At 42.7% G+C, this 23,258-nt stretch overlaps 1 protein-coding gene across 1 annotated transcript; it reads left to right on the forward strand.

The window, feature by feature from the left end:
- Positions 1 to 1,291: 1,291 nt before the first annotated feature.
- hacd1 (3-hydroxyacyl-CoA dehydratase 1) lies at positions 1,292 to 23,133 on the forward strand. Its single transcript, XM_060923244.1, has 7 exons — positions 1,292 to 1,429; positions 10,683 to 10,800; positions 11,076 to 11,094; positions 11,221 to 11,309; positions 12,669 to 12,790; positions 18,641 to 18,819; positions 20,202 to 23,133. The coding sequence occupies exons 1-7, from the start codon at positions 1,311 to 1,313 to the stop codon at positions 20,282 to 20,284; spliced, it is 729 nt and encodes a 242-aa protein (XP_060779227.1). The 5' UTR covers positions 1,292 to 1,310; the 3' UTR covers positions 20,285 to 23,133.
- The last annotated feature ends 125 nt before the right edge of the window (positions 23,134 to 23,258 follow it).

Genomic DNA, 23,258 nt, shown 5'->3' on the forward strand with positions numbered 1-23,258 from the left:
TCTTTATATGAGTAACAGGACTGAGTTTTTAGCCTAGGATTAGCTAATACATGGAATTAAGCCACATGGCGTCATCGCTAATAGCATGACCACACTTAGCACATTCTAGTGATTTACCAAAAATCTGTATTTTTAAAATAAACAAATATCATCTAAGAAATAATTTAAGTAACAGGACAGTATGTTGACATTGACCTTATCAGTCAAAGTAAAAAAAAAAAAATCACCAAATATACAGAAAGTAAATGAGAGAACTAACTTTTGGTCTTCCCATGGCCTTCAGAAGACACAACTGATGTAACTTCCTGTTGAGCATGTGATTTATGGAATGTTCCAAATTTGTCAGATGGGGTAATATGTTTGGGTAACAGGACTGAGTGAAAACCCAGGGACACGACTAAAATGTGTATTTTAACTAAGATATTGTGGATTTCTTATGAAAAAAATATATTTAAACCATGGATAGGATATGGAGTCAGACAAAAGTGCAAAAGAAATACTGTTTCTGGAGGATTTTTAATCATAATATTTCATAGTTAAGTATAAAGTTAGAGCGCGGGGACAGGTAACACATGCTATTTTTCAGTGTTTTAGGTAGTTTTTATTAATCCTTACAATTATATACACTACCGTTCAAAAGTTTGGGGTCAGCCAGACAATTTTGTGTTTTCCATGAAAAGTCACACTTTTTATTTACCACCATAAGTTGTAAAATGAATAGAAAATATAGTCAAGACATTTTTCTGGCCATTTTGAGCATTTAATCGACCCCACAAATGTGATGCTCCAGAAACTCAATCTGCTCAAAGGAAGGTCAGTTTTATAGCTTCTCTAAAGAGCTCAACTGTTTTCAGCTGTGCTAACATGATTGTACAAGGGTTTTCTAATCATCCATTAGCCTTCTGAGGCAATGAGCAAACACATTGTACCATTAGAACACTGGAGTGAGAGTTGCTGGAAATGGGCCTCTATACACCTATGGAGATATTGCACCAAAAACCACACATTTGTAGCTAGAATAGTCATTTAGCACATTAGCAATGTATAGAGTGCATTTCTGATGAGTTTAAAGTGATCTTCATTGAAAAGAACAGTGCTTTTCTTTCAAAAATAAGGACATTTCAAAGTGGCCCCAAACTTTTGAACGGTAGTGTGTAATTTTCTAGGGACGGAAATGGCACCGACTCGGTGGAATGGCTCATGAGAAACTTGTCCTGAAGGCATGGACCCGCCCCTTGGTGGTTGATTGACAGCTGCGCTCGTGCACCGTTCCAGTTCGTGGCTCGTTGTCGGTCTCGCGCCCCGGTGCCATGGCGTCCGGAGAGGAGGACGGAGCGCTCGAGGAAAAGGAAACAAACAACAAAAAGCGGACGAAGAGCATTATTGCCACAGCATGGCTCATGTTCTATAATATCGCCATGACGGCCGGGTATGTGACCTTTCGACTGTTTATCGTCTAAAACAGTTTTTTTTTAAACCGCAGTCGGCTTCACTTTACAGTAGAAGCTTTGCGTTGCTGTTTATAGTTTCAGAAGTGTGTTCCGGTGTAACCGTTTATGGTCAACCTCGATAAACCGCACAGCGAGCGCAGTGAAGAGTCTGTGTGTCACTCACAGCCGGCTGACTTTGCCGCAGAAGCGGTGTGAGGGAATAAACCGGGCTGTTCATTGGGGCTGTCGGCGCGCGCCTCTGTCTTGCCAAATACGGTGTCCGGTGCTGCGCGAGCGTCATTCTGCATCAGTGCAGCGCGCGCGATAAGTTTAGCCGCACGCTGACACCGGAGCTTCACTCTGACAGAGCAAAAAGTTTCATAACACACGTGTTAATAACGCGTATATGCATTAAATAGGCTGCTCTGTGGAGTGTTTCACATGTCTGAAGCTGTAGGCAAAAAGGCTGAACTGATCTCTCTCTCTCTCTCACACACACAATCTGACAATCTGATCTCGTGCAAACTTTTAAAGAAAGTGAACCAGTGGCATGGTGGTGTAGTGTTTAGCACTGTCGCCTCACAGCAAGAAGGTTCTGGGTTCGAGCCCAGTGGCCGATGAGGGCCTTTCTGTGTGGGTTTCCCCGACAGTCCAAAGACATGCAGGTTAGGTTACTTGGTGGCTCTAAATTGACTGTAGGTGTGAATGGTTGTTTGTGTCTACGTGTCAGCCCTGTGATGATCTGGTGACTTGTCCAGGGTGTACCCCGCCTCTCGCCCATAGTTAGCTGGGATAGGATCCAGCTTGCCCATGACCCTGCACAGGATAAGTGGCTACACATAATGGATGAACCAGTAAAGACAATGTTGGGCAGCATGGTGGTGTAGTGGTTAGCGCTGTCGCCTCACAGCAAGAAGGTTCTGGGTTTGAGCCCAGTGGCCAACAAGGGCCTTTCTGTGTGGAGTTTGCATGTTCTCCCCGTGTCTGCGTGGGTTTCCTCTGGGAGCTCCAGTTTCCCCCACAGTCCAAAGACATGCAGGTTAGGTTACTTCTCTTCTCTTCTCTTCTCTTCTCTTCTCTTCTCTTCTCTTCTCTTCTCTTCTCTTCTCTTCTCTTCTCATGATCTCTAGCCGCTTTATCCTGTTCTACAGGGTCGCAGGCAAGCTGGAGCCTAGTACCCCGCCTTTCGCCCGTAGTTAGGTTACTTGGTGGCTGTAAATTGACCGTAGGTGTGAATGGTTGTGTGTCTCTATGGTGGGGTTTACATTAGACCGTATCAGCGGATCATCAGATTAATGTTTTTAAAACGATTAGTGTGCACACAGCAACGCCAATACACGGATACGCTCGGCTCCGCAGGCATCCTGCGCTCCAAATCACTCCGCCCTGAACAGCGAGTGCCCTCTGGAGGGTGCGCAGTCCGGCCCTGTGCAGCTCACAGAGCGCGCGAGTGGAGTGCACGAGCAGTGATTTGGGACTGAGCCGCTGTGTGTGTGATCTCAGTGCATGTCAGGCATGCGCGTCACTTACCACTTGCAAGTGGAAGGATGGCAAGCCTAAAGACAATCATAACTACACAATGGGCAGTATTTGCATCAGTATTTGCAGTATTTTCATACTTTTATACTCTTTAATGAAAGGTGATACAAGGCGGAAGTCCGCGCCATTTTTCAGCAGTTGAGTCACATGACCAACGCCAGCGAATCAGGAAGGTGGATGTCACAGTGACGTTGTCCAATGACGACGCCAGCTAGAGCTCAGCACAGCGTATCCGCGTATTCTCAATGTTTACACAGCACCGGACCAGACACGATCTGGATTGAATACGTGGACCCTGGCGGATTCCTGTTTCCCGGCGTTTCCAGGCGTTTTAATGTAAACGGACAGTGCATCCACGAAGAAAACGAGACAGATACGGTCTAATGTAAACTTGGACTATGTGTCAGCCCTGTGATGATCTGGTGACTTGTCCAGGGTGTACCCCGCATCTTGCCCATAGTCAGCTGGGATAGGCTCCAGCTTGCCCATGACCCTGCACAGGATAAGTGGCTACACATAATGGATGATCCAGTAAAGACAATGTTGGGCAGCACGGTGGTGTAGTGGTTAGCGCTGTCACCTCACAGCAAGAAGGTTCTGGGTTCGAGCCAGTGGCCGACGAGGGCCTTTCTGTGTGGAGTTTGCATGTTCTCCCCGTGTCTGCGTGGGTTTCCTCTGGGAGCTCCAGTTTCCCCCACAGTCCAAAGACATGCAGGTTAGGCTAATTGGTGGCTCTAGGTGTGAATGTGTGTGTGAATGGTTGATAGGAGGAAACCTCCTTAATAATCCAGTAAAAGCCAACAGGAAACCATTACTATAATGTTCCCAGAGAATTTGATGGCTGAAGCTGTCAGAGCAGCCATGTCACTGTAGTGATATGCCAAAATCAATAGATGGAAAGACAATGTTGAGGAATTTAGGACAAAAGAAATGATAAAAATACATCCGTTCATTATCCGTAGCCGCTTATCCTGTGCAAGGTCGCGGGCAAGATGGAGCCTATCCCAGCTGACTATGGGCGAAAGGCGGGGTACACCCTGAACAAGTCGCCAGCTCATCACAGGGCTGACACATAGACACAGACAACCATTCACACTCACATTCACACCTACGGTCAATTTAGAGTCACCAGTTAACCTAACCTGCATGTCTTTGGACTGTGGGGGAAACCGGAGCACCCGGAGGAAACCCACGCGGACACGGGGAGAACATGCAAACTCCACACAGAAAGGCCCTCGCCGGCCACGGGGCTCGAACCCGGACCTTCTTGCTGTGAGGCGACAGCGCTAACCACTACACCACCGTGCCGCCTAAATAAATAAATTACTTAATTAATTTTATTCCTCATTTGATAATAAATCAACTTGACAGTTTTAGCAACACATATATGCCTTTTTATTATTTGTATTTTCACAGTATATCAAAATTATGACTTTTCATATGAATTAAGGTATGCAAATTCTTATTCTTATTCTCTCTCTCGGGCGGCATGGTGGTGTAGTGGTTAGCGCTGTCGCCTCACAGCAAGAAGGTCCGGGTTCGAGCCCTGTGGCCGGCGAGGGCCTTTCTGTGTGGAGTTTGCATGTTCTCCCCGTGTCCGCGTGGGTTTCCTCCGGGTGCTCCGGTTTCCCCCACAGTCCAAAGACATGCAGGTTAGGTTAACTGGTGGCTCTAAATTGACCGTAGGTGTGAATGTGAGTGTGAATGGTTGTCTGTGTCTATGTGTCAGTCCTGTGATGACCTGGCGACTTGTCCAGGGTGTACCCCGCCTTTCGCCCAGAGTCAGCTGGGATAGGCTCCAGCTTGCCTGCGACCCTGTAGAAAGCGGCTAGAGATAATGAGATGAGATGAGATTCTCTCTCTCTCTCTCTCTCTCTCTCAAAGAGTCATGCCGGTTGTGCAGTGACAGATCTGATCTCATGCAAACTTTACAAGAAAGTGAACCAGTAAAGACAATGATGAGAAATTTAAGACAGAAGAAATTATAAAATATGTATGACTGATAACAATGCGCACAACAATAACCTTAATATTAACCTTCTTAAACTTTTCATATGAATTAAGGCATGAAAATCCTTATGTACCAGATTTCTCTCTCTCTCTCTCTCTCGACTGCCGGTTTGCTACAAATGTTGGCTTGCAGTGCAATGAAGTAAATTATTATACATACAGGACACTTTTTCGATGGAATAAAAACATGTATTCTATTCTCTTCTAGCGGATTTCATTCATTTGGTTTGATAGCATGAAATATTGTTAGCATATCGCTTATCCTACATATATTACGTCACTCTACCCAATGGAGAATGAGCATTGAATACAGTTTACGATATTGCATGGTTGTCAAGACAACGTGACGTTACATGTCGGAACTGATGCGAATGTCCAGTGAGAGTTTTCTGTTGCACATGCACAGAAGCATTTCTTTTTGTTTGCTGGGAAAGAGAAAGACGTGTTGGACACCCGAAAGGCTACCAAACCTTCATTAGATATTCTTCACGCGTGTTTACAAGCAGTGGCGAACCGTAACTATTAGAGCTGGGACTTCAGCTCAGCCAAAACTTAACCAGACACAGCAAAAAAGCAACAGGGCAAAGGATTTTGCAAGGGATTAGCAGAAGGCTGCCAAGTCACCCCGTTGTGTGTAGTTGTCAATGTTGATTTTAAAAGTAACTCAGTAAATTACACAGGAAAATGAATACTTATGTCTGAGTGAAAAATACTGTGGTGAGCGTGCAGCGTGGAAGAAGAATCTGGAGACAGAAATCTCAGTTTCTCGGTCATTAGCCTGTGCTACTTGCTCTCGATAGCACTGGCTTGACTGCTTTATTAGCATTCACTAACACTACTGATGAACGCTACACCAGCTGGAAGGTGACTTCACTACTGTGCTGATAGCGCTGACTCACGAGTAAGCTAGCTTTGGCCTTCGAGAATGCTGATATGAAGAGAGTGTATTATTATTATTATTATTATTATAATAATAATAATAATGGCTTTTTTCATGGTTTATCAGATATAGTCCATTCAGCTAGCATGATATTGAACGAGTCTTTTTATTGATCATGTGATTTTCTTTTTATTGTATAGACACATTCACAAACAAAAAGTACCCAAATTTATCACAACAATTAATCAATTTCCTCATGAGTGACATATTGAAAAATATGTCACTCAGTGTCCCGGATGTAGTTCCTATGAAAAATACGAGTGACGTCCTTCCCGGTAAAACACTTATGTCCATGTAATATAACCTGAACCTGAATCCCAGTGATAGAACATACTGAAATATCTTTTAGCACATAGTTCCTAACATTTAGTTCCTTTAAAGTGCACATCACAGGTAAATTCAGGAGCAAGATCAATGTAATTCTCTTATTTTATATTAAACTTTGGTCAAATATCTGTCACATTTTGCATTTTGTGCAATTTTTTTTACCTTGCGCAATACCAGAAAAATTCAGTTGAAATCAAGCCATTTGAGGTGAATTCGTCCGCCTCTGAAAAAACTTGCCATTTGGATTTCCCGGCAAACATTAATTTTCGTGACATCACGCGTGGGACGCCTCCTTCTGAATCCTACATCAGCGCTGGTTTGCTTATGAGAAAACGACCTGGTGGTTTTCTGCAAATTTCTTCAACGTTATCGCATAATTATTAGATTAGATTAGATTAGATTAGATTAGATTAGATTAGATTAGATTAGATTAGATTAGATGAAACTTTATTGATCCGTTTGGACGGGTTCCCTCAGGGAAATTAAGATTCCAGCAGCATCATTACAGATAAACAGAGAAAAGAAATAGAGAGAACTTCTTGATAAATTAAAATAAATTAAGTATTTACATATACAAATATAAAAAGAATAAGATATGGGGAAGAGAGGAAGGGGGGAAGGAGGGGGGGAAAAGGTGGGGAGAAGGTAGGAGAGATATTGCACTTTATATTGCACATTGTCCGGTATTGCTTATTGTTAGGCTAGGCTACTGCTCCTTCCCATCCTCTGTCCTTCTGTTACCCCTCCACCCCCCCCAGAGAGGAGTTGTACAGTCTGATGGTGTGAGGGACAAAGGAGTTTTTGAGTCTGTTCGTCCTGCACTTGGGAAGAAGCATTCTGTCACTGAACAGGCTCCTCTGGTTGCTGATTACGGTGTGCAGAGGGTGACTGGCATCGTCCATGATGTTCAATAGTTTGTCCATAGACCTCTTCTCTGCCACCATCTCCAGAGAGTCCAGCTTCATGCCGACCACAGAGCCGGCCCGCCTGATCAGTTTGTCTAGCCTGGATGTGTCCTTCTTGGGTGTGCTGCCCCCCCAGCACACCACGGTGGAAAACAGGACACTGGCAACCACAGACTGATAGAACATCCACAGGAGTTTCCTGCAGATGTTAAAGGACCGCAGCCTCCTAAGGAAGTATAGCCTGCTCTGTCCCTTCCTGTATAAGTGTTTGGTGTTGCAAGTCCAGTCCAGCTTACTGTCCAGCTACAGCCCGAGGTACTTGTAGGAATCCACAGCCTCCACCTCGATTCCCTCGATCAGAATTGGTCGGGACCTTGGTCTGGACCTCCCAAAGTCAATGACCAGTTCCTTGGTCTTCAAGGTGTTGAGCTGCAGATGGTTCCTGTTGCACCACACAGCAAAGTCCCTCACCAGGCTCCTATACTCCTCCTCTCTGTTGTCACTGATACACCCAACGATGGCTGTGTCATCGGCAAACTTCTGAATGTGACACAGCTCCGAGTTGTAGCAGAAGTCCGCGGTGTACAGGGTGAAGAGAAGAGGGGCCAGCACCGTGCCTTGGGGTGCTCTGGTGCTGCTAATCACCAGCCTGACGTACTGCGGCCTGTCAGTGAGGTAGCTGGAGATCCAGGTGACCAGGCAGGGGTCCACTCGCATCCTGTTCAGTTTGTCCTGAAGCAATAGGGGCTGGATGGTGTTGAAGGCACTCGAGAAGTCCAAGAAGAGGATCCTCACTGTGCCATTTCCCTTATCCAGATGCGAGTGGGCTCGGTGTAGCAGGTAGAGGATGGCGTCTTCCACACCGACACCTACCCGGTACGCAAACTGCAGACAGTCCTGGGCATGTTGTACCTGGGGTCTGAGGAGGCTGAGGAAGAGCCGCTCCAACGTCTTCATCAGATGTGAAGTGAGTGCCACCGGTCGGAAGTCGTTCAGCTCGCTGGGCCGATTCTTTTTGGGAACTGGAACGATACATGATGTCTTCCAGAGGGTGAGCACTGTCCCCAGCTGCAGGCTAAGGTTGAAGATGCATTGGAGTGGTTCACCCAGTTCAGCAGCACAGGTCTTCAGTAGTCAGGGACACACCTTGTCCGGGCCTGCTGCTATCCTGGGGTGAAGCTTCCTCAGTTGACCTCTGACCTGGTCTGCAGTAATGCATGGGGGAGTCTGTGTTGAGGTGGGGAAGGAGGGGGCTGCTGTGATGACTGGGGGGAGGTGTGTTGAGGGAAGAAGGAGAGATGGCTGCAGTGAGGGAGAGGGTGGGGGGGACGTGGGCTGGTTGAACCGATTGAAGAAGTCATTCAACTCATTCGCCCTCTCCACTGTCCCCTCAATGACTCTGGTCTTTGTATTGTGGCCTGTGATGGTTTTCACACCTTCCCAGATCTCCCTCATGCTGTTCTCCTTCAACTTCTGCTCCACCTTCCTCCTGTAGCTGTCCTTAGCTTCCCTCACGCAGCGTTTTACCTCCTGCTGTGCTGCTTTCATTGCCTTCCTATCCCTGCTCCTGAAGGCGGCCTTCTTCCTGTTGAGGACAGCTTTGACTTCCTGTGTTACCCATGGCTTGTTATTAGGGTAACACCGTACAGTTTTAGCGGGGGAGACCACATCTGCACAGAAGTTAAGGTAATCCGTCAGACAGTGTGTCAGCCCCTCTATGTCCTCACAGTGTGGGCTAAGCAGCACATCCCAGTCCGTGATGTCATAACAGTCCCTGAGGGCATCTTCCATTTCAGGGGACCACCTCCTGATGGAGCTAGTTGTTGCAGGCTGCCTTTGAACCAGGGTGGGTGTACTTCGGCTGTAGAAGAACCAGGTTGTGGTCAGACTTCCCTAGTGGGGGAGGGGTGTGGCTCTGTATGCATCCCTCACATTAGCATACAGCAAGTCAATTGTCCTGTTGTTCCTTGTTGGACAATCCACAGCCTGGTAAAAAGCAGCCAAAGTAGAGTCCAAAGTAGCATGATTAAAGTCCCCAGAAATGATGATAAATGCCTCAGGGTGCTGTGTCTGCAGCCTTGCTGTGACAGAGTGAATCCTCTCACGTGCAGCGGCTGCATCTGCCCTCGGAGGGATGTAAACACAGATGGTGATCACGTGACTGAACTCCCTCGGCAGGTAATATGGCCGCAGGCTAACGGCTAGCAGCTCCAAGTCTGGGCAACATAAAACTGTCTTTACGGAGATATGTCCCGGGTTACACCAGCGGTTGTTAACATAAATGATTAGTCCCCCACCTTTGCTTTTCCTGCATGTGTTAGTGTCTCTGTCGGCTCTCACAGCAGTGAATTCCCGCAGGTTCATGTTAGCATCCGGTACAAGGTGTGTTAGCCATGTCTCCGTAAAGATAAATAAGCTGCTTTCCCGGTAAATCCGCTGGTTGTTCAGAGCGGAAAGCTCATTGACTTTATTCGGCAGCGAGTTCACATTCCCCATGATAACGGAGGGAATGGATGGTTTGTAGCGCCGCTGGTTGTCCGCTAGCCTAGCCTTTAGCTTAGCTCCGGCTTTGCAGCCCCGAGTTTCCTCCTCAGCTCAGCTGGGATGGGGTGTCGTATCCCGGCTTGTCCCACTGTTTTCAGGGCCAGCAGCTCCTCTCTCAAATAAGTGAGAAAACTGGCTCCTGGTTGCGTGTTAAAGTTAAAAATATCCATGTTATATCCTAAAACAAACTATGTCTTCGTAAGAAGAGCAGAAAGTAAAAAAAAAGGTGGAAAAAAAGAGGTTTAAAGAGCTAAAAACTACAGAGCTACTGGAGAGGCAGCCGTCTCACACAGCACCCATTATAGTCATAATTATTCAAATGGTTAACAGATGTATCGTAGGAGGGTGTAGCAACATCAATCTTGATGGGATTAGTACTCATCGTTTTCCAAAAGACCGGACAATGAGAGAGAAATGGGAGTGCTTCGTGCGAGGCACCCGGAAGCCGAGGACCAAGAGAACCAAGAAAAAGGCCAAGAAAATCGGCAATTCACAAGTTGACTGTTGCCAGGGTAAGAAATAATTCTGACATCTCCTTATATTCTTCATCCAAAGGTGAAGTAACATTGCGCTCAGGTGACAATTCCATATTTCAATGCAAAATCGCTCGCTGCTAAACTTGGTCTACACAGGCTGTGCACTGAAACCATGCAAGCTTGCGCATCCTGCTGGCGCTTCCGCAGGTGACGTCACGATTCTGGCTCCAGACTCCCTTGGGATTTTTCCAGACGCGTTTTGTTATTTTATTTTTTTCTGCTGTAGACAGATGGCCTTGTGCAAAATTACCCTTCTGGATGAGTGTGTAAAGGGACATACTTTCAGATTAAAAAAAAACAAAATTGGTCCAGGATATGCACTTTAAGAATATTTCCGTGATAACACTGTAATAACATTGCTATAATGTATAATATAGCGAAGTCATGAATATCCTTACATTGTGCAGAGAATGTATATTGCTTTATTAAGTAGATTAAATGTGTGATCTAGGTGGCTGGTGCTGGCTGTTGCAATGACTCGCTACTATCTCCAGAAAGGCACGCATAAGGGCTTATACAAAAGTATAGCACGGATACTTAAGTTTTTCCAGACCTTTGCTCTTCTGGAGGTAAGTGTTTTCCTTCCTTCCTTCCTTCCTTCCTTCCTCCCTCCCTCCCTCCCTCCCTCCCTCCCTTCCTTCCTTCCTTCCTTCCTTCCTTCCTTTCTCAATCTGCTATTGAATCATTCCAGTCCTCTCAGTTCCTTTGTTTGTTCTTAGGAACAGAAATGTACATTAGAAGTATTTTGTTCTATTTCATCTAGCCATGTGTGTTTTTCTCTACTTTCTGTTTTTATTTCACCCTATTGTTTCCCTTTCTGTCTTGTTTCCATCCTATATGTCAGGTTGGGCATTGTGCAATTGGTATGTACTTTCCAAAAAACACAAGCATTTTAATATTTATTATATGGTTGTCAGGGAGTAAATGAAAACGTGTGTGTGTGTGTGTGTGTGTGTGTGTGTGTGTGTGTGTGTGTGTGTGTGTTTCAGGAATTGTACGGACATCTGTGATTGTGACTGGGGTCCAAGTATGCTCTCGAGTGTTCATGGTTTGGTTCATCACACATAGTATCAGACAAGTGAGTGCAGTTGTGGAAATGTACAACTAAAACACATGCAACGATCTGTGTATGAAAATGAAATTTACCACAGTTACCGAAACAGGTTTTCAAGAGTCACTGAGAATGCTCAGACTTGTTGAGCTCAATAAACCAACAGAATTACTCACTTTCTACTCTTGTTGAAAACATTTTTAACCATTTGAGTGATTCACCCATTTTTCTTAGACTTTTGCTGCTGTTAGGGTTTCACCAATGCTGGGGTTTCTCGACTTTTGATTAGCTTTTAGATCAGTTGTGTTACAGTAGTCAAGTTGGACCCAGTGGTTTTTGTTTTGGTGGAACAAAAACATTCAACACAGAGTCAAGGACTATTTAAACTGCACATCACACTAAACAGTATATTTGGTTTGTACTGACATGCTAATTAGTCCGTTATTCACAAATGAGTATGCAATCATTTGTTGCTAATACTAGCTTATACTCATAATTACAGCTTTATAGAAAGACAGCACATTATCTCATCTCATCTCATTATCTCTAGCTGCTTTATCCTGTTCTACAGGGTCGCAGGCAAGCTGGAGCCTATCCCAGCTGACTATGGGTGAAAGGCGGGGTACACCCTGGACAAGTCGCCAGGTCATCACAGGGCTGACACATAGACACAGACAACCATTCACACTCACATTCACACCTACGCTCAATTTAGAGTCACCAGGTAACCTAACCTGCATGTCTTTGGACTGTGGGGGAAACCGGAGTACCGGGAGGAAACCCACACATACCCCTTTTCCACCAAATTAGTTCCAGGGCTGGTTCGGAGCCAGTGCTGGTGCTGGTTCACAACTCGTTCAACTTGCGAGCCAGCTGAGAACCAGTTTGCTTTTCCATAGCTTGTGGTGCTAAGGAGAGCCACGTCATTACGTCAAATTTCATGTAGGCTAATTAATTACACAGTGCAGGCGGAGAAGTCCTGATCATACAGTACAGACATGTAATAGAGCAAAGTCTTGAATGCTATCTGCACATTTTTTAAAACATTTGTCCCGTTCAGCATAGTATGGCTATCATATTCCAAAACCATGTCTAATTCATACCAACTAATAAACATCTCATCTCATCTCATTATCTGTAGCCGCTTTATCCTGTTCTACAGGGTCGCAGGCAAGCTAGAGCCTATCCCAGCTGACTACGGGCGAAAGGCGGGGTACACCCTGGACAAGTCGCCAGGTCATCACAGGGCTACTAATAAACATAGAAATGAATATATAAATATTTGTAGAGTAAGAAAATCTACAGTCAAATGACTCTATAATTTGCTCCTGTATGTTATTCAGAGACAGAATCATTACTTACTGCGGCTATGTTTTCTTTCTTTAGGTCCAGAATCAAGAGAGTGTGATCTTGTTTTTGGTGGTGTGGACAGTCACTGAGATCACACGTTACTCCTTTTACACTTTCAGTTTGCTTAACCATCTGCCTTACTTCATCAAATGGGCCAGGTACAGACACTATACATGTCAAATACAGTATATATTTTTGTTCATTCAGGATGTTTAACAGAGTACAACATGCAAAGCTAAGTATATTTAATTTGGCGCGTATATACAGTATACAGTTATGTTGCTAATGCAGTGCTGATTTGCTAAACAGGTGGTGTTAAAACATCTTCATCCCCATTTCAGTTCTCTTTAGTTTGTTTTAAAATCGTTCTTTTTTTCAGTGTTTTGTATAGCATGGCTTGTTCTGTTCCAGATTTTTTAACAGGTTTTCAGCACTATAAAATATGCATGACAGTTTTATAACAAAAACAGTTGACACTCATTTTGGGTTTTATTAGCACATACAGGGAGGCATGTTGGACAACATATGAGCATTACATAATGCTGGTCTTGAATCAAGAATATGATTCAAGTTTGTGGTTGTAAAACATGTCCTCCTTTGTTTTGCTCAAATGCTGAAGATGTGTTTGTGTTGTATCTTGGTCAAGCCTCTTGTGGACGACTCATGTTCAGCTGCCCCTGTTTTTAAGAGTGACTGTTTTGGGCACTGGAATGCCTGTCTACTATTAGTATCTACTCACTACATGCATACAAGGTTTTGTCCTTCTCCCCAATACTTTACTTACTCACCTTGTGCCACGAAGTCCAGATTCTTGAAACATACACAGCCTAAATATAGAGAAGTATCATTAACATGCACTATCATTACCAAAGAATCCATAGACAAGAAAAAATTATATTAATTAGAAAATGTTATAAATGGGGCGGCACGGTGGTGTAGTGGTTAGCACTGTCGCCTCACAGCAAGAAGGTCCGGGTTCGAGCCCCGTGGCTGGCGAGGGCCTTTCTGTGTGGAGTTTGCATGTTCTCCCCGTGTCTGCGTGGGTTTCCTCCGGGTGCTCTGGTTTCCCCCACAGTCCAAAGACATGCAGGTTAGGTTAACTGGTGACTCTAAATTGACCGTAGGTGTGAATGTGAGTGTGAATGGTTGTCTGTGTCTATGTGTCAGCCCTGTGATAACCTGGCGACTTGTCCAGGGTGTACCCCGCCTTTCGCCCATAGTCAGCTGGGATAGGCTCCAGCTTGCCTGCGACCCTGTAGAACAGGATAAATGGTCTCGTTTCCTCTTTATTTTCGAATAAAATTGGAGTCAGTTATGAATTGCTGATATTGTCCCATGTTGTATAGCAGTTGTACACTGTCGAGGTCAGTTATCTACACTGACCCAGCATTTAATAAATACAGTCGCGACGGAAACCTTATCTACTGTAACAGTTAAGAGTTGAAACCAACCTAGCATCTAAAAAATGGTTCTGTCAACTTTTTGACAATCCTGAAATACATTAGGTGTGAAAATCAAGTTTAAAAAGTTTATCACATCAGACTATTTACAAATATTAGCATGTAACCTGTATGTTATAGTTATTAGTCAAGTTTATTTGTATAGCGCTTTTAACAATAAACGTTGTCACAAAGCAGCTTTACAGAATTTGAACGACTTAAAATATGAGCTAATTTTATCCCTAATCTATCCCCAATGAGCAAGCCTGTGGCGATGGTGGCAAGGAAAAACTCCCTCAGACGACATGAGGAAGAAACCTCGAGAGGATCCAGACCCAAAAGGGATCCTATCCTCATTTGGGCAACAACAGACAGCCTGACTATAACATTAACAGTCCTAACATAAAGTCAGCTTCGTTGATGCTATAAATCCCCCACCGACGGAAACCCGAGCGCAAAACCGTTCACGACAACCGCAGTCCCAAAGTCAGCAAGTCAACTGCAGTCCTAAAGTCAGCAAGTCAACTACAGTGTCCTCCAGGCGCGACCCCCAACTGTCCACATGGGGCTGTCCTCCACAGGAGCGATGCAATGAAACTCCAACCAGACACAGGGCACCAGGATAGATCAGGCAGGTCCAAGGAGCAGAAGAGGTCAGCATCTCAATCCCAGGACCAACATGTAACTGAGGGACAAATTTTTTGGGGGGGAGAAGAGAGAGAAAACACAGGTTGTTAGGTATGCCCAATGTCACCTGAATAAGTAGGAACAGTATACATATTGCACTGAGTACAAATAGGGACTCCGGCAAAACTAACTATGACAGCATAACTAACTATGACAGCATAACTAAAAGGGGAGAGCCAGAAGGTAACACAGGCATGAGAGAGCCCCGGGACATAAAGCAGCCAGCCACTACACCGTCAACAAACTCGAGTGAGCAAGCGAGTGGGGACTGACGGCATCCACACATCCCAGTTTACCAAAACACTATCTGAGGACCCTCCAGATCTACACCTTTATCTTATCAACACCATTAACAAAAGGCTTGACTAATTAGATATGTTTTCAGCCTAGACTTAAACACTGAGACTGTGTCTGATTCCCAAACACTACTTGGAAGTAGAGCCCTGCACCCGACACAAAGCAGTGCGGCGTGGGACAAATTTTGAAAGCTCATTGCGGGCGCGGGCGGGAGGGGGAGTGCACAATGCGGGCGCGGGCGGGAGAGGTGGTAAGCTGCAGTCCCGCTAACTAAAAACGTGTTTAAAATAAAATTTATAAATTATTAATTTATGTCTATCGTATATAATTTGTGCTGGATATTTTATTTGGCATTAATAAAAACATTTTAAGATGCCTAAATTTGCGGATGTGGTCTAATCTCGCTTACGTTTCCGATTCCTTTCCGCTCTTCCGTGTTTGAGATCTCCGATCATGGCAGAAGAGCAGAGCTCCTCTAGTGAAGCTCACAGTGCTTCAGAAGTAAGTGCTGCTTTAAAAAGAGGTACATTTACCGTTAAAAAGTCAAGAGTATTAGTCCTAAGTATTAAAAAGTATTTAAAAAAGTATTAAAAAGTATTAACTAGCAGGGCCGGTTCTGCCCTAATCTGGACCCGGGTGCAACATCGTGCAAACACCCCCCCCCCAAAAAAAAAAACACACACACACACACACCAGTCTAAATCAGGACAACCATCACATAACTATAACTATAAATATTTTACATCAACTATTTTAACTAAATGGGCTATAATAAATAAGCCTGCAGCCACGGCGGGCTGCCTTAAAAAGTAACCATTCAATGACACAACTGACAGCTTGCGCAGCCACAGCGGGCTGCCTTAAAAAGTAACCATCCCTGTGTCCTCGATTTCTTCTGTTCGTCTACTAAGCCAAGAAGTATATACTCGTTTTGCATTTTCTGCCTCCTTTTTTGTATTTTCGACCCTGCGTTTATTTTCTTTCCTTTTCTGAAAACCCGATTTGTGTCCAGACATTTTGTTCTGCTACCAACGAACTAACTCGTCAGGTCTCGTCTCTCGAGCCCGCGATGATTCCCGTGGGAAGAGCAACAATTGATACATTTTTACAAACAACCAATAAACAGCCAATAGGGAGGTTGCAACGTTCAGGCTCTTCTTTGCTCAGAGACACTCAGTAATGCACTTATTCAGGAACAGAGAGAACTCTTTATTTTTAATTTTATCTTATTTTTTGGGGCCCCTCTCCACACCAGTCCCGGGTGCAAATGCTACCGTTACTACCCCTCCAGAACCGGCCCTGTTAACTAGTATTAAAAAGGACTGTGTATCGCACAGATTGTTCAATTTAAAGCTAGAAATAGACAGTGTATAATCTGAGGAGCTGGTTGTGGTTGTGCAGCACTTCATATGAGAGGAGAATGAAATCGCGGTTGGAATCATAACGCCACAGACTCGGAAGTGGGAGTGCGAGTGCGCAAAGCGAGAGCTGTCAATCAAAGCGAGAGCTGTCAATCATGAGCGCATGCAGCGCTCAACTTGGAATGTGTCAACAGAATGTCAGAGTCTAAACAATAAACTTACAGTAAATGAAGGATCAGTCAGTGGAGAGCTCAGCTAAGCTCAGCATGTTTAATTCCCTAAGCCAATGACAAGAACTTTCGTGAGAAATAACGCGAATGTCTGCATCATGCGGGATTTGCGGGCGGGAGCGGGACAAAATATGGCAGGCGCGGGCGGGAGCGGGACTGAAAATCATAATTCTTTGCGGGAGCGGGCGGGAGCGGGACTGCACAATGCGGGAGCGGGACTGAAAATTCTGTCCCGCGCAGATCTCTACTTGGAAGGCTGTTCCATAACTGTGGGGCTTTGTATTAGTGCTGATTATTATCCTATTGTAGTTTATTTATTTATTTAACTAAGTAACTGACTTGAGATTTAACTACTTGGAGCTACAAAAGATACGTTATTCGGTGTAGCTGTCTATTTGAAAGATGAATATGCATACATGTCAACCTTTGGTCAATCAAACCTGTATAACCAACCTCCAAAATCTGTATTTCCCTTATAAAATCCGTATAAGATGCAAATTAAAATAATTTACCTAAAATTTGAATGATAATTAATAATGATATATCCCAGTTACTTTTTATTCAATATTAATAACAATAAACCTTCAGAATGAATACAAAGCTCCAATGTTTGACAAAAACACAGTGTTATCAGCGTAGTTATGAAGGAAATACTTCGTTGTTTGGAGACAGGTTTCACCGAGCGGCTATTATGCGCGAGACTTCATATTAGCCACAAAGTCAGGAAAATCTGTTCGAAAAATTACGTTATAATGACCAAATACAATGAAAAGTATTTTTCCAGTCTCACCTGTGAAAGGTAATCCCATTTGATCTCGTTTGGACGGTAAACCTGTTGGTACAGTTAAACGCAGCACATGAATGAGGCATCTTTATTCTCGGCTACTGTCTAGACGCTATACCAGAGATGGTTGAAGAATCTCCACTTTGCCACATCCAATATGGCAGCGAGGATGACGTATGATTCTACGCAGAAGGCGGCGTCTATGTTTATATGTCTATGACTTCCCGGTTGGCGGGATTCTCGCAATGCGGTGTGCGCATGATCAAAAGTGGAACGAAGTCTCGCTACCACAAGATAACGCGCGATTTCATAAGACTCTTTACTGGCTGTCTGTGGTGTACAGTACGTTTGTAAATGTTATGCGCTCTTTTATCATCGTGGGAATTGATTATAGCTCTAAATAAATATTGAAGTTTTTTTAAAGAATCCGTATAACTTTATTTGTACGCCCGTATACTACGTTTATTGAATCAAATCCGTATAAAATACAGACATTCCATATAGGTTGACATGTATGGATATTAATTATTTATAACTAGCTCTGTAAGAAGAAGATTACAACCATGTTTTTTTTTGTTGTGCAGAGAACTCAGCTGCCGTACAGGGACTTTAACTGTAGGTTAAAAACCTTGCACGTTTCTGAACATTTCAGTCTTGTTCTAAAATCAAGATCAATACTGATGTACCTGTTAAAATGAGGTAATTTATGTAAATGTAGTAGTGCACATGGTGAATGGAAGCTCAGCCCAGTGTTTAAGTATAAGAAAAGGAGGCTATGGGTCCCGTGTTCATTCTCTGGTAAGTTTTGTAAACTCCTTCAGTATGATTCAAGATCATATCCTTTATTAGGGTTTGTTTTGTGTTTCACTCATTATGGTAGTTGACTCATTACTTAACACTTACCGACTTCATCAAACAGAACGATAAAATATAAATGCTGTACTAAATCTAGTAGCTTGTCTACTGCCAGTAGGTTTGTTAATACTTGGCTTACAGTGAACGTACGTATAAAGTTAAATGATATAAAAGCGGCTAGAGATAATGAGATGAGATGAGATGTTAAAGCCCACCGATTACAGTGTGACTCACATCACAGATCCTGAGCAACACAATTTGTGCATCGTTCAGGTTTAAAACGTAGCCAGTCTATGCAGTCATTTCTTTTTGTTCTAATTTGACTAAAATCTCTCATGTTGTCTCTGACTTTCAGATATAATATGTTCATTGTCATGTATCCTTTGGGCGTGATTGGTGAACTGATGACCATATATGCTGCTCTGCCATACGTTCGGAAAGCGGGCATGTACTCTTTAAGACTCCCAAACAAATACAATGTCTCCTTCGACTATTACTACTTCCTCATCATTGTGATGCTCTCCTACATCCCACGTAAGAACCATTCACCCATGCTCTTTCATAACACTACTTGTATGTTGAGTAATTCAGTTGAAATTATAAAAGCTAACAGTGGAAGTCTGTTGTAGTTGTTGAAGCATAAACAATACCTTGGAATTATAAAGTTCTACCTGATTTGTTTGTGTTTTTATGATATTTATTTAACTTGACATTATTTTGCCAGTTAAAGTTGTATCTGATTTGACTTTATCAAGAGTCATAATTCTTTGTGATCATAAAGTCACAAAGTTGTCTCCATATGATTGACTCTGAAAAGATGTATAGTATGTTTGGTAGATTTTTACATTGTGGCAGCGGGGGCGTGGTCAAGCGTCGGTCTGTGACCGGAGGGCGGAGTCAGGGAAGGTAAGTGGCAGAATCACTGCACCTGATGTGAATTAATGTGTTTGCGTGTCTTCCCCAGTAACCGCGCCCTATTTAAGGAGAGAGCGCAAGAGCAGAGGGAGCTCTCTCCCTAACCAGACGACTTGTGTGTGTGTGCGTGCGTGCGTTGGCTGGAAGAGTTAAAGTTTTGCTGAAAAGTGAAAATAAAAAGAATTTCGTGAACTCAGCTCTGGCCTGCCGTCCTTCTGTGCTCGGCTCCTGGGTTTCGGCACCACTGTGACAGTTTGTATGGGTGGGTGGAGCACAGAAGGACGGCAGGCCAGAACTGAGTTCACAAAACTCTTTTTATTTTCACTTTTCAGAAAAACTTTAACTCTCCCAGCCAACGCACGCACGCACGCACACAAGTCGTCTGGTTGGGGAGAGAGCTCCCTCTGCTCTCGCGCTCTCTCCTTAAATAGGGCGCGGTCACTGGGGAAGACACACAAACACATTAATTCACATCAGGTGCAGTGATTCTGCCACTTACCTTCCCTGACTCCGCCCTCCGGTCACAGACCGACGCTTGACCACGCCCCCGCTGCCACACACGTTAGTATGTTTACGCTGGACATAATAGACTGTAGCACTGCTTTGCTTTTCGGAGTGCAAAAGTTGAACCATTGTGGTTTAGAAACCAGGAAATCATCTGGATTTGCTTCTAAAGTCCTACTCATGGAATTTAACCACACTTTTAAATGGGGTATTGTGGTGTGTGAAGTTTTTGAGTTTCTATTTTGGAGCCAGACAACTGCATTTTTTTTTTCTAAACTACTTAGTTTGAACACTAAATTACACAAAGGGACACCCTGCAAAATATTGATTGAATGCCTAGTTTTAGGCGTCTGTGTCTCTCCTATTTCAGATTGGGGTTTGTGATTTTACTCATACTCCATTTTCACATGCACAGTAATGATTTTTTTTTTTTTTTTGCACTGTACAAGGAAATTCAAGTTATCCTTATGTTTATCAGATCATTCTTTTTGTCTTAGTGTTTCCCCAGTTGTATTTCCACATGCTGCGTCAGAGAAGAAAGGTGCTCCACGGGGAGGTTATAGTAGAAAAGGACGAATAGAAAAATACCGCACCGTACCAATCACCACAGCAATCAATTCATGCTCAGACCTCTATACAGTGGAGAAAGAAGAATACGTAGATAATATCGAACAAGATGATCAGCAACCCAACATACAAACTGCAGCACATTGGAAATGCTCCAGTACCCAATCTCTGTGACAGCCACTCTTCTGTTATTCAGAACTGGGTGCTGTTCACTTGGATGGAAATGCTCCCAGTATTACCGAACACATCCAAATTATGGTCAGTTAAAGCAGTGAAACGTTTGGTTACATTTTATGGGATTCATCACATAAAGGACTGCCACTGGAATAAACTTATTCTATTTTGGATTACATCTTTTATTTCCTCACATCATCTTCTGTAGTCTCTAGTGTTCTGCTCACCAGCAGTGGATTGAATCTCATTCTGGATTAAATCTCACCTTTCACTGGACTCAACCTTATCTGTATTTGGAATGTAGCCAAGAGTGGAGAAATGGCGAAGAAAAGGTGAAATGGTAACTTGCTGATCACTGTGAATGCCATTTGAAAGTTTTGGACTGGCTTGTTTAGTCAAGAAACACTAGTAACATTAGTGCAGAAAAGTTTCTTTTTTATGATAAAATAGTGATAGGATAACGTGGAAGAGAGTGTAACCATTTTAGAGATTGATTTTACAGCATTTCCTTTGTGAGAAGCATTGTACACTAAGCAAAAAAAAAAAAAAACGGTTGAGCCTGTATTCTAAAAGAGTCAAACCTGGTGTGTTATGTAAGGAATAAAACACGATGGCGCATGGAGTTATAGGAAAATAATTAATGATGAGGTGGCATAACACTATTAACACCCTTAAGTTGATTCTTTTCCTATTAAATCACATCCCAAAGTGGTTTATTCCTCTCATATCACAGCAATTTGCCACTGATTGCATTTTTATAAATTAAAACACATTCAGAATATCTTTACGTTTAATGTTGTAGAAAGTTCACAAACCAAGTTATTTCCTGTTATTACTTACATTATAGGAGCCATAAACCGCCATACCCTCACCAGGCTTTCTATTTTTATATTCTTTAACTGAATGTCAAAAAAATTCACTTTGCCATTATTGAGAACCAGAAAGTTCACTGATACAAAGTGCTGACACCAGAGATTTCTTTCAGAAATGTTAAATAAGCATCTCCATCCAGAAAGGTTTGCCATATTAATGAGTATCCACTTTTCTTTGTTAAACAGCGTGGGGTTTTTTTTAGCCCTTTACCCATTTATTAGTCTTAGATTATGTGTACCATTTGCCATAAAAGTCCCTGTGAATGAGCTGTTACTGTAAAACATAAACGTATTACAATGAGCACATTGATGTAACCCTGTGTGTTGCCTTGCAGCCACCACTACTGAGTTGTGCTATTAAAGAAAGTAAATCAACACTTTCTGACCAATCAGAATTGAGAATTCAACCAGGCTATGATATAAAAATTCAATGTATTTTATGATAAGAATCTTCTACGTCAGCAAAATTTTGTCCACTTTCTTATGTTTCAAATGTATATACATGAGCATGGTGTCAGGAAAATGTTGCAGTTTTTTTTTTTAAATACTTCAACTGCACTATGACTCTGTTTCTTAAATGTTTACATCAGTAACAGGTGTTTCAAAATTGGTGTTAATTGTTCAGGGATAACCAGAAAATGAACAGCTAACTGACAGGTCAGCATGATCTCACTTTGCAAATTTATACACTCACAATTTCAGATTTTTAAGAAATAAAATAAGACAGAATAAAGAGTGAGGCAATAAATCTGTTCGGAACCCTGACTAGCTCCGTCAGTCTTCATAGCATGGTGTTGTGGTTTTATGTTTTGGTTCATTCCATGTCAAGGTACCTTGTGTTAACATCCATCACAGATCTTGTAACCACTAAATCAGAAGATACAGAGTGACAGATACACACTTTTCCATGCTTATGTTTATTGAATGGAACAAAAATTGCTTTTCGGATGTTTTCTTTAAATTGGAATGTTATAAACAATTCGTTTTTGTATAACGTTGTTTTAGTTAGGACAACTCGGGAAGACAAGATCTGAATTTCACCACAAGCTCTGAACCGCACAGTATCTAAATAACATGTAACATGATTACTGAAATAAAAGCACTCAATCAACAAACCCAGTTTTCACAAACATTCAGCTTGGAAGACAAAATTTAAGCGATGCTATTGTATACCAGTGTTATTTCTCCATTTAACATTACTCATGCCAGAGTTCATCTGATACCCCACAGCCAACAATAACACCAACAACCAAAGTTACCAGACTCCACTGTTGTATGATTTGATACAGGAGACCACCCAGGTTCATGGCTAACATAGTACATGGTCTTAAATTTATTTTATGAAATAACTGTGAGTGAAATATCAGGTTTTGGTTTTGATCAGTGCACAACGTACTGTAAGCCAGTTTCACTCTGATTCTGACTGAAATGGTTCCAAGAACTGTGATGAATAGGTCTGAAGTTGAAACCACCTAAAATAACATGGAAAAGATGGCATGGAATGGTCTTTTCATAATTTTTTTTTTAATTATTTTTATTTTATTTTTTAAAGAAACAAATTTGTTGAGTAGGGTCTCTCTCTAAGGTGCTACTGTTACATAATTTCATTCTTCTGTGCAGCTGAGGAGAAAAGGGACAGGAGTTCAAGGCAAAGGACATGAAACAAAGTGGAATGACATTTTAAAAATGTGAATACTTAAAATAATGAATATGTTCATTTAAATAAGTGCACTGCAAGTTTTTAAGTGTATTGAATAACCATCATGATAATCGACTGGCATAAGGAACAAACAATAAAAAGGACTATGACGATGCACTTATGGTGTAGAATTTTTTTTTTAATTACTTTATTATTTAATCACAAAAATAATAACTGTTGGAAAATACATTTAATCAAATATTTTATAAGAATGAACAAATATGATAGAAGTTAAATCCATA

This window comes from Neoarius graeffei, chromosome 1, assembly GCF_027579695.1.
Source record: "Neoarius graeffei isolate fNeoGra1 chromosome 1, fNeoGra1.pri, whole genome shotgun sequence".
NCBI lineage: Eukaryota > Metazoa > Chordata > Actinopteri > Siluriformes > Ariidae > Neoarius > Neoarius graeffei.

Excerpts from the sequence above, each read along its gene's own strand:
- hacd1 (XM_060923244.1), top strand. The coding sequence starts at position 1,311 with ATGGCGTCCGGAGAGGAGGACGGAGCGCTCGAGGAAAAGGAAACAAAC. Across the intron at positions 1,430-10,682 it reads AATATCGCCATGACGGCCGG|GTGGCTGGTGCTGGCTGTTG; the intron begins GTATGTGACCTT and ends TGTGTGATCTAG. Across the intron at positions 11,310-12,668 it reads TCACACATAGTATCAGACAA|GTCCAGAATCAAGAGAGTGT; the intron begins GTGAGTGCAGTT and ends TTCTTTCTTTAG.